This window comes from Branchiostoma belcheri, unplaced genomic scaffold (assembly GCF_001625305.1).
Source record: "Branchiostoma belcheri isolate BF01 breed outbred unplaced genomic scaffold, Haploidv18h27 scaffold271, whole genome shotgun sequence".
NCBI classification, from domain to species: domain Eukaryota; kingdom Metazoa; phylum Chordata; class Leptocardii; order Amphioxiformes; family Branchiostomatidae; genus Branchiostoma; species Branchiostoma belcheri.
In genome coordinates this window covers 154,139-166,435 of record NW_017803878.1, presented here as the reverse complement: position 1 = coordinate 166,435, position 12,297 = coordinate 154,139, and the positions used below count along the sequence as shown (strand labels likewise).

General features: G+C 39.1%; 2 protein-coding genes across 2 annotated transcripts in view; one reads left to right on the top strand and one right to left on the bottom strand.

Moving 5' to 3' along the window:
- The window catches only part of LOC109472389 (pulmonary surfactant-associated protein D-like), a 7,450-nt gene extending 5,837 nt beyond the window's left edge, over positions 1 to 1,613 (bottom strand). Inside the window, exons 1-2 of the mRNA XM_019772157.1 lie at positions 1,571 to 1,613; positions 821 to 916 (exon numbers count right to left, since the gene is read on the bottom strand). Of these exons, the coding sequence (XP_019627716.1) occupies positions 821 to 916; positions 1,571 to 1,613 (139 nt within the window). The remainder of the gene's footprint in view (positions 1 to 820; positions 917 to 1,570) is intronic.
- A 6,255-nt stretch (positions 1,614 to 7,868) lies between these two features.
- Positions 7,869 to 10,654, top strand: LOC109472388. The gene is made up of 5 exons (XM_019772156.1): positions 7,869 to 7,974; positions 8,677 to 8,821; positions 9,751 to 9,872; positions 10,038 to 10,099; positions 10,454 to 10,654. Exons 1-5 carry the CDS (start codon positions 7,869 to 7,871, stop codon positions 10,652 to 10,654), a joined length of 636 nt encoding a protein of 211 aa, XP_019627715.1.
- Positions 10,655 to 12,297: the final 1,643 nt, after the last annotated feature.

The window sequence follows — 12,297 nt, the reverse complement described above, 5'->3', positions numbered from 1 at the left end:
GCTTTGGAGCAAATACAGCGATGGGTTCACCACATTTTACGACATGGCAGGGAAAGAATGAGAAACACAAGGGAAAACAATGATTTACATTGATATAACTATAATATGAAGTAACATACAACTAAAACATCAGTTGGATAGCTATTCCCTACTTTATTGGTTAGGTTTTTTTATTGCATAATGCAAACTGTTGATTTTCAAAAAAAAATAAAACGTTCATGCCCCGCATTCCAATGCTGGAGCAGGAAAGCTTGAAATACCTACCAAAACACTTGAATACAGACATACTGTTAGTATGGAAATGCTCTGTGCAGGTGTTAATCAGGTTAAATCCCAACAGCCAATCAGCAAGAAATGCTCTGTGCAGGTGGAAATGCTCTGTGCAGGTGTTAATCAAGTTAAATCCCAACAGCCAATCAGCAAGAAGAATAGAGGAAAGCTACATGCCTATTGGTTGATGCCCTGCATTCCATTGTGATGACTCATGCTCAAACGTGGTAAACAGGGCACACTAACACAGTAATACATTTGCTATAACACAGCCAAAAAACTCAAATAAAACCATTCTTAAAGCCTGTATCACAAAAATTTAAAAAACGCCTAGGGGTATTTGCCCACTGTACCTCCATACCAAATTTCAGGACCTTAGGCCCTAAAATGAAGAAGCTGAATCCATTTAAAAAATGGCAGGAGAAGAAGGAGGAGGAGAAGAAGAAACACCAGAAAAAGCAATATGGGTTCACCACACACCACTTCGTGGTGTGGTGAACCCATAAAAAAGAACGAAAGGATTCAGAAATAGTTTTTAGAAATCCTTTACCTGCTGCTTTAGAGACGTACATCGTGTTTGATATAGTCGCGGCGGCGTGCGCAAGAGACCTCCAATTAGTCTGGTCTTGCTGCTTGGGTGTGGCGCCTGAATGCAGAAAAATTACAAAATGAGTATTACAGAGAGTATACGGAGTATTCATGCACACAAATAGAAAAAAATATACCCATAGTCGTATAGGCTTCTGTGGTCTGATATACTGCAAATTTTGTAATGTGCAAAATACACATGATAATAAAATTATGATACATGCATTATATAAAGTATCAAATTATTTTAAAGCCTTTACATGTACCATCAGATCACTCGAGTAAAGAAGCACGCTGAAATAGATATTACTACAATATTCTTTTACTTGAGGACAACGAATTCTTTAAACGTCTGGTCATTTGCATTTAAACATCTAATTGCATGATTCCCCAGTTTTAGTCAAATTTAACCCCCTTGGTTGAATAAACCTGCCATTTTGTTCACAAAGCAAGCCAACGAAAAAAGCTGAGGTCGACTAAAAACTGGCTTCTTTGATCTGCTATCAAGCATCACTACCTATTCTGCAATTTTTGGTTGAAGAAAATATAGGCTTTAAAAGCAAGCAAATTGAGCATGGTACTGTAAACGGTCCCCTCCCTCCCAAACAATGCCGCACAACTAGTTCAGACTCGCGACGACTATAGAAATAACTACTCAACAGAAAAGGATAGAAAAAAAAAGACTTGGACAAACTAGGAGAAAATCTGTTACCTCCGGTGTCGCCAGTCTGGGACTGCTGCTGCCCTCCCGACATAATGCCAGTTGTCTGGTTTCTGTACTGAAAAAAACACGCCCTACACCAGGCGCGGCGTTTGTCGACTGAATGTCGAAGCCTGACTTACACCCACCTAGTAATTACAAAGAGCTTTTTGTAACGAAATTAAGAAAAAAAACGATAAAAGCAAAACACACCTGATTAAACCAGTAGATTAGCACCCTAGTAATACATGTATATATCTTCACTAACTAGTCTACGAAACTGAAAATCAAAAGGATAAAAGAGAGCCATTCTTCGTAAACAGCAATCATGGTACTTTTCAAACTGGATATACATGATTTGAACACGTCATCATTCTGGTCGCCAGCGCTACATATTGAAGTTATCACAAACAGTCTACAATTGCAATCATTTTTTTCTTTAGAATAAAAAGATCTGCTCACCACCCGAGCACAATTTAAATCAACAAGAAAAAAAATGAAAGAAGCCAATACATAATAAACAAAACTGCCCTTTGATAAGATAAGAAAACTTTCGCTAAAACGTCTAATCGTCTTAAAAGCCTGATGTTCAAAGCATCCTAGCGAAAACAATATAGAAATGCAATCATAGTCTTCTAAAAGTGCAAATTACAAACTTATTGCACACTGATTCATAAAAAAAATTGAGGGAAGCTTAAAGATTTTATTATCCCTTTTTAACAACAAAACCTCGATTTAGTTTTCAGGTAACCACTGAGCATTCGAACGAAAGATTCGCCTAATTACTTTAACATCATTTTTTTATTTCTTGATGACCTTATATTTTTTGCAGTAACTTTACGTATACATGTACATGCCTCGTATGGTCAGTGCGGTTTTATTCAATACCAGATCTTTTATGTAGGTTCTCAATTATGTTCTAAACTCTAGTAACTGAGCACAAGATAAAAATTATACTCAAGTAAATCATATCAACCTTAAAACATTATTCAACATACATGTATAATTTTATTGATTCTTATTTAACATAAATATGCATCACACAGTCACAACCATGCCTTCTATTTAATTCCGTGGGCTATACCCATTGACAACTCCATTTCATGTTTTTGGCCACTCATTACATTTTGCAAAAACAGTACCAACTATTGTTTACAAGGGAGCGAATCAAGAAAATTGCCCAAGACAGGAATTTTTAAATCTTTAATTAGACTTTGGTCTATGACAATTCTTATATCAATTTTCAAAAAAATGTGCCATTGCATCTCTAGGCTTGTCACAGAGAGGTCATTCAATTAAAAAGACATTTCAAATTTGTAGGTATTCGAATCATTGTTGTCTTTGCGTAGATATTCTGACTCATAGTTTTTCTGTTTCATGTGAGTTGAGATGTATCATGTTCTTAATCTTAGTATCAAATGAGAATTTTCTATAATAGTGGTGGATTCCTGTCCACTCATTTTGAGCCTTGGTTGCTACGTGCATTATACTATTTCGCATTGTATTCACTAGTTAGTACTTCCTATGTACACATTATGTTTGTGTATAATGTTGATAAAGGTTATTTCAAATCCAGGTAAAGAAAAGTACAGGTGACTCAAACTCTGTAGCTTTAGACACACAAGTCATCTTTGCGTTTTATCCAGTTATGTTGATGGGTATAACTCATCTGTATAAATTATGGGCCTTCTTTTATTTCAAATTTTCAATCAATTTAAGTAAGTATTTTCTATTAGCATCAACACTAGTACATTATTATTTTCTATTAGCATCAACACTAGTACACTGGTTATATATATATTTACATCATTCTTCATATTATATGTTTCATAGCATTTATTGCATTAACATTATCCATGTCTCTTGTTGTAACTTTTCTCAATACTGGGTACTTTTTTGTTGATCGTGTGTTTCTAATCTTCCCAAAATTAAGACGGGTATGTTAACATGTGTTTCAATGAATCAGACTTTAATATGGACTAAAAAGCAATTTAACCAATAAAAATGTTCAGGAATGCAAATTCATGCCTGTTTCTTGTTAGGCCATGGTGATTATTTGGATGACATCCACGCGCACATGAATTATCTGCCTTTTCAAATCCTGAAAAAAAAAGGCTTCGACCATACTGTAAATCGTACAAAGCAGTTGCAAAATGAGCCAAATACTGTATATGCCGTAAATTAAAAAAAATATTAGACAAGAATTCGGAGATCTCACATCTCCATGAACTATATGAGTTTTTGTAAATGTTTTTGTTTTGTCTCATTGACTATGGAAATAAGGTCGTAATTAGCATAATTTAGTTTGATTTATGATTTTTTTTAAATTGAAATGACAACATTTTTCGCGTAAAATTCCTCTACTTTGTCATACTTCATTTCAACATGTCCTCTATTAATTATGCAAATGACCTCCACATCAACATAATATATGCATAGTGGTGTTAACCTGCAAGTAACTTACACATGTCACAAGGTGTAAAAGTCCCAATATTCACCAATAAGGAGTCACAGAATTTTCACATTAATTATGCGAATTAGGTTATCATTCGCATAATTGGTATCTGTGGATGTTCCGCCTACCATATATTAAATAGTTTACATGTATAAAAGTACTATTATATAAAACACTGTAATTATAGTATTTTCTAATTAATTATGCAAATTAAGTCCTCATTTGCATAATTTGCACATTTCATTATGTACAACTCTCTCTCAGCTACCTACACACCAAAAATGATGAAATACGTTGTTCCTATCTGGACTTAATGGCTTATAAAGATTTCACAAGAAAGTGCCCTGCAGTTCCAGAACAAGCTGCTAGGGGAACCAAACTCACAAGACCATAGCATGTTCAGGACAAAAGATACAAAAACCGGAAGTTCTGCTGCAGTACCAAGGTCATCCACCAGGAGGCCCATATGTATAATGGAGGCCCATTGACCTTGACTTACCAACGTACTAAATATCATCATAATCCATAAAAGCGTTATGAAGTTATGCTGACTACAAATGTGCGGAAACACAAACACACAGACAGACAGACACACACAGAGACAGATAGGCCAAAAACAATACCTCCATTTTTCATGGAGGTAAAAAGTAAGGTAAAATTTTCAGTAGACAGTTTGTCGCTGGCCTACGCCCATAGGCTAGGCTGGTAATCAGAAGACAATTCTCCGTGTAGGTGTGGCGGAGATAGATAGCCGTCAGAGAAGTCTGAACATTAGAAAATGTTTGACAATTTCCATATTATGTCTGCTTGGAGGTCATGTTTTTTCTAAGAGTTGCAGGGGCATTGCGCCATGATGTAGGCATCAGACAAAGGGTAAACAATACTTGAGCTGGAACAATCTCAAAATAATTCCATTCGGGAGTTTGTCTGACCAAGTCCTTGGTCTGACACAAACGAATTTTAGAAATCTGATCCCAGTTTATATTTTCTTAGTACCAGTTATGGCGCAAACAAGCTTCTCCCGACCTGCATCAGGATCATAAATGTTAATGTTATTGAAAAAGCCAGCTTCAGACAATTAACACCACCATGTGAGTATCCCTGGGTTGTTTGTTACACAGTATTACAGATCAGCTACCGATAAAGGGTGTATCTACAAGAAAACAGTAACCTGCACCAAAGTACCTACTATCCAGAAAGTGACAGCTGATGTTATTTTGACTAACTTGAAAGTAGACCACTGACCTACGCTCATAGGCAGGCACATGCTGATTTTTCTTCTCGTTTGCCAATGTCTGCGCAATGGAATACCACCATTTTATACCCAAAAGACTGTTTCTACATTCTTTCCTTCTAAGGTTATGATCGCATTATTATGACTAGTACATTGTCCAATCATACAATGTTTATCACCAGAAATAAAAATAAAACAGCCTTTTTTTGCCAGATTCTGGCGACTCGCTTCTCTTAATAGCTGGCCAGGCACCATGATATATCAATATTTAATTCTTTCTTAGAAAATGCTGTTTTCCACTCACTCGTAATGTATAAATATAGATATGCACAGTATTACAGATCAGCTACCGATAAAGGGTGTATCAACAAGAAAACAGTAACCTGCACCAGAATACCAGTCCAGAATGTGCCAGCTGAAGCTTTTCTGACGCACTTGAAAGGTATGTTTCTGCCAGTGACGTGGCACTATTGGCAAAATATCCGCTAGAACTAGAAACTTCAGATTAACAATCATGGCACTTTGCGAAGCCACGGTCTGTTTTGAAAGTTTTTAAAGCGTGATGTTACGACCATTTTGCCATGACAAACCTTTACAAAATGAACACGAGAAAACAGCTTATCTGTTAAAAATCTGTTGACAGATGCAACTAAAAAGTTTTTTCGTCAGTTGCATTATTCACGTAAATAAGAAACTTAGTCCTATAATGGCAAATTTGTAATAATATTTCAGAAATAGGAACTTTGTCCTGCGGAGCACAACAATTGTTCTGCACATAAAGTACCTTCTATATAACACTGTATATGTACAATTTGGGGGGATTTCTCCCGCAACGCATCACACCGCAGCGAAACGCAACGAATGCGGAAGTAACTATGCCACTGCAGAGCAAAAAAGTTTCTGTGATCTAATTAAGACATGAATTATTGAAAGATATTGTGCCAGCAGGACAAGGGTTAAGACATGTGCACAATTCTCTAGAACTCTCCTTGTCCTTGTCAGGGACGTACAGGCAGGTCCATCAGAAGAAGTTACACAATATCAATATTCAAGCAGCAAGTCTCAGACAATTAACAGGTCCATATTAAAGCAACTAAAAAATGGTCCCGCCGGGTAGTTTGAAAGGAGTTTAGAATATGGCTTGGCCTTACAGAGGAGCCCATTCTGTTTACCTAGCATGACATCATGGGAAGAAAGCTGCGACACATCCTGATTTTTCTTCTTCGAATTCGTTTCAGTGCATGCATTAATGAACGTTTTTCTTATAAAATAATGTAATACACTGAGAACCTTGTCTTACATACTTACGAAATACAAGACGAGGATGTGTAGCCAAGCTTAGATTACGTGGCTATAATAATTAAACAGTGTTTGCCAAAGTCTGCGCAATGGAATGCCATCATTTTATACCCAAAAGACTGTTTCTACATTCTTTCCCACTAAGGTTATGATCGCATTATTGTGACTAGTATATTGTCCAATCATACAATATTTATCAGCAAAAATAGAAATAAAACAGCTTTCATGCCAGATTCTGGCGACTCGCTTTTCTTAGAATAGATAGCCAGGCACCATGAAATATGAATATTTAATTCTTTCGTAGAAAAATACTGTTTTCCACTCACTCGTTATGCATGTATGAATATATATTGTTGCATACTGATAGGAGTAATGAATGTATTACTGAGTCGTTGCTGATACTCGCTGTGATGAATATCAGCTGTGTTGCCTGGCAACAGGTATGTACCATAATTGCCAGCAGGGGTTGTAAGTGGCGCGTTTGTGGCGAGAAAAAAAAACAAACGTGGCGTTTGTATCCCCCCTCGTCACGGTTCACCTTTCTTGATCTACTGGATACGTCGGGTGTGCTCTCTGTCTGTCACCTTGCCCCCTCCCAGCCTAATACACAGTTGTTTCTGGCTATCTGGTCTGTCACTGCCGATCTCTTCTCTCCTTTCTTGTGTGTGTGTCGTTCCTGAGATCTCGTGTACTTTGCTGCATTGGTCTTGTCTGCTTTTTCTCTATGGTCTCCTAACTTTTTACCTCCCTGAAAAATGGAGGTATTGATTTTGGCGCGTCTCTGTGTGTGTGTGTGTGTGTGTGTGTGTGTGTGTGTGTGTGTGTGTGTGTGTGTTGCGCACATTTGTAGTCAACATAACGTCAGAACGCCTTTATGGATTGTGATGATATTTTGTATGCTGGTAGGTCTTCGGAAGCCGACGGTCAAGGTCAAATATGGGACTCCTGGTGGCTGACTTGGTACTGCAGCAGAACTTTTGTATTTTGAGGGAAAACAGATGTGCCGGTTTAATGCAAAACACGTGTGGTCAGGCAGCGCGTCTACCCGGGGTTTGATTGATGAGGTCCCTCTGGAATATAGCCTACATGTACTGAGTTGACAGCCTGGCCTATTTCAGGACAAAAACCTGTGTTATTTTGTTATGTACTATAGTGTAGTGTACTGTGTAAACACATTTACAAAAACTCATATCTTGTACAAGCAAATCTATCCTCAGACAATTATATTTATATTCAAGTAAACATTTTTCTTCCAAATTTGAGGTAACGTTTTGGGTCGCCTTACTGAGAAGCTTGTCGTTCTGTTTAGGTGGCAGGACACCATGGGAAGAAAACTGAGAAACGTGCTGATTTTCCTTCTCATCATCCTGGAGGAACCCAGCATGCAAGAAGCTCAGTGCCTGTGTGAACCACCATCACGTGTACTCTGTAATAAGGGCCTAACCAGCATCCCTCAGAACTGCCTAACGTACATCTCTAAGTTGGAATTAGGGAGAAACCTTATTAAAACTGTAAAGCAGTCTGAGCTGTTAAGGTACAATAATTTGGTCAACTTATGTCTGAACAACAACCTGATAACAAAGATTGAACCTGCCACATTTGCAACTCTACCAAGGTTAGAGTATTTGACACTTGCCCGAAACTTGATAGCAGAGGTTTATCCTGGTTCATTCGCACACATGCCCATGCTAAAAGAATTGCATCTGGACAACAACAAGATAACAAAAATTGAAGCTGGAACAATTGCAAATCTGCCCCAGCTACTAAGGTTGGTCCTGAGAGACAACCAAATAACTACCATCAATTTTGGTTTATCTCCAAATCTGCCCAAGCTAGACGAGCTGTACCTGGAACACAACCAGATAACTACCATCCATTCTGGTGCATTAATTGCAAATCTCCCACAGATAAAACGGTTGTACCTGTACAACAACCAGGTGACTGCCATCAATTTTGGTACATTTGCAAATCGACCCCAGCTACAACAGTTGTGGCTTTACCGCAACCAAATAACTACCATTCAGTCAGGTGCAGTTACAAATCTTCCCCAGCTACAAAACTTGCAACTGGAAGAAAACCAGATAATTACAATCCATTCTGGTGCATTTGCAAATCTACCCCAATTACTAGACTTGAGCCTGTGTGACAACCAAATTACTACCATCCATTCCGGTATATTTGGGAATCTGCCCCATCTACAAGAGTTGTGGCTGGGGAAAAACCAGATAGCTGTCATCCAATCTGGTACATTCGCAAATCTACCCAAGCTACAAAAGTTATGGACTTGGAAACAATCACATAACTACCATCCATTCTAGTACATTTGCAAATCTACCCCAGCTACAACAGTTGTGGCTCCAAGACAACCAGATAACTACCATCCATTCTGGTACATTTTCAAATCTGCCACAGTTACAAGAGTTGCGGATGGAAGACAACCAGATAACTACTATTGATTCTGGTACATTTGAAAATCTGTACCCTATTAAAAAGTTTGAAACTTGAGAACAACAACATGTCGGCCATTCCCCTGTCAGTCTTCTGTTTGTTCACATCAACTGTCAAAATAAGACTTACCGGGAACCCCTGGCAGTGTGACTGCAGGATGGCTCCTGTCAGACTAATTCCTGCATTTAACGACCAGATAATCTGTGCACAACCCGCCAAAGTTGGAGGACAGGAGCTTGCAAATGTCGATCTCAAAGAATTGGTATGTGAAGAGCAAAGGATACCACCTCTCACTGGTAATAGCTGTTTAGCTACAGAGTCAACATCTTCAGTTGGCAACACAGAAAGCAATGCCAGCCCATCAGTATTTAAACACACCGGTGCTGGCTCAACGGCAAACCCTGCAGAGAACACAAACAAAACAGAAGCAAGACTAACTTTGCCCCTTGCAATCACTTCAGACCAACCAGAATCTGCTCCCAATTTCCCCCAGCCAGCTACAGTTACACAGATAGGTGATATCCAAGTAATCTCTCACAACTCTCACTATCATTGGTACTTCAAGCACAATGCTGCCCCAATATCAGATCCCGCAGGAAACACAGGAGCAACACTAACTTCGCAGCTCGCAATCACTTCAGACAAACCAGAATCTGCTCCCAGTTTCCCTGTACTTCCTCGCATTCACTCTATCGGTGGTTCAGTTGCTGGGGCTGTTCTGATTGGGACTTTCTTGGTTGTGATTTGGAACAAGAGGAGGACCAGGAATCCTCCATTAGGGCCAAATCCCGGTGCTATTGGGACAAACTCAAACACGGGAGTGTCTGTTATGGCCAGTGATCAAGATCATCAGTATGAAGATATTGACAACCATCAGGATCAGCTAGGACATCGCCGGTCTCAGGCTAACATTCAATCTCTGACAGTTGGAAACCTATCACATGACAGAGTGCAAGCTGCCTTGAATCCTAATCCTATGTACTATGTAGGAGTTAGGGCACCGCCCAAAAAAACAACTTCCACAGAAATCACCACTGGTCATTATCAGACAGGGCAGGGTCAGTTTCAGACTATCACTGAATCCACCACAAACACCACAGCTACTGTAATGGCCATTGTTCATGACCAGACAGGGGAGGATCAGTCTGAAACCATTACTGCATCCAACACAAACACAGAAGCTACTGTAATGACCAGTGGTCATGATCAGACAGGTCAGGGCCAGTCTCAGGCCATCACTGAATCATTGGATGTTAGTAATCTATCCTATGGAACAGGGCCAACTTTCTCACAGCAGCATTTTCTATACAAAGCTGTGACCCAGTCTCGGACCATCAAAAACACGGCTGTCGTAATGATGAGTGGTCATGATCAGACAGGACAGGGTCAGTATCAGGCCATCACTGAATCCCTGGATGCTAGAAATCTATCTTATGGCACAGGGCCGACTGTCTCACAGCAACATTCTGTTTATAAAGATGTGGACCAGTCTCAGACCACCACAAGCATAGCTACTGTAATGACAAGTGGCCATGATCAGACAGGACAGGGTCAGTATCAGGCCATCAATGAATCCCTGGATGCTAGAAATCTATCTTATGGCACCCGTCCGACTGCCTTGAGGGTAAATTCTGTGTACACAAAAGTGGAAACACCATGATTCAATCCACATTTATACAGCCAGGAAGGCTGGGCAAGCAATAAAGGACAAAAAAGTCATATTACCTCCGGGAAGAAGGTTATGTTTTTAGTAGCGTTTGTTTGGTTGTTGTCTGTGAACTCAAGAAGCTATAGATGGATTGTCATGAAACTTGGTAGGTGGGTATAGGGCTTGATGGGACCTAGAAATGTCTTATGACCTAAATTACATAATTAGTGGGAAATGGCTATAGTGCCATAATGGTAAATGTTAGAAAATTAATACTTGCCCCATTTCGACGTTAAGTAAAGGTGAACACTCGTTTAACCCTACCTAGACCGGGCTTTTTTTGACATGGGGGGACGGGGGGGGGGCTCTTTTGACCCCCCCTAAGAACTCGCGAACGGTATGTTGTATCACCACTAAATTTTCAGAGAATGGTGTACTAGTGAAAATTTATCATATCTACAATTTTTATGTCGTTATGATGTAATATGACGTCATAATGACGTCATTAATGTGATTTTATTGGCCAAAACCGTCTAAATAGGTTTTTCCCTGAACACTACATGGTATTCAACATAACTGTACCAAAAGTGTTTATGACAGAATATTATGGTGTACTAAGTCTTATGTTGCCCATAGCAACACCGGTGACGTCATAAAATGACGTCATGCATATTTAAGATATCCGCCATCTTGGATCATCAATCTTGAATTTTCAAAAATAGTTTCTTTTTTCATGATAAGGCCTAAAATACATCGTAAACATACTAAAGACCTTCATTTTAACCTTTTTTGGAAAAAGAAATGGAAGTATTGATGAAATTTTAATGAAAATAACCTGTATATACCTGTTCTAATGATATGGTCCGCCATCTTGGATTTTGGCCAATGACGTCATCAAATTAGCATAAATTATGCATGTTTAATGATAAAATTTACATAAAATTATATTGGATGTTATCAATATTAGAAACCATGAGTAACTTGACATAAAACCCATAAAATTCTATTGTTGAAACAAAAAGTACTAAATTTAGCAAAAAATGCCTGTCAGAAACCCGTTGCCATGGGAACACAAAAATTATTATCTTATTCCAATGATAGAGAATTGTTGCCAACAATATTCTAGGAAAAGTCACCAAGTCTGGCGGTTCTAGCTCTAGCCGTTCAGACGCTATGTGACATCAAAGTTGCCGCGGGCACTTTTACCCCCCCCCCCCGGTCTAGATAGGGTTAAGTCTAGACAGATACAGTGCACTCCTCCCCTGAGTGTGTAGTAAACGAGCCCCGGGTGACAGAAAGAATGGCCATCCGGGGCAGACAGGTCTTCCCAAGGGTTTTCAGGAATGTGGGCATAGATATGGGTCAGAGAAATGCTTCTGGACATTCCATTACTGTGGACAAAATGTCTGTACCATTCCCCATTACTGTGGACAAAATGTCTGTACCATTCCTAGAATTCTTGCAAACTGCACACAATACTGTACCATTAGGCTCCTCCCTGAGACGTCGCCAAAAATACTACCATTTTACATGGCGAAGGCATGTGTTCCACTATGCATTGCAAGGGTAAATAAGTGAGAACTTCGTGCACTTGTGTCATTAGCCTCTGTACACTTGAAGAAGCCACACAGGTGAAACCGGTAGTATGACAGGCT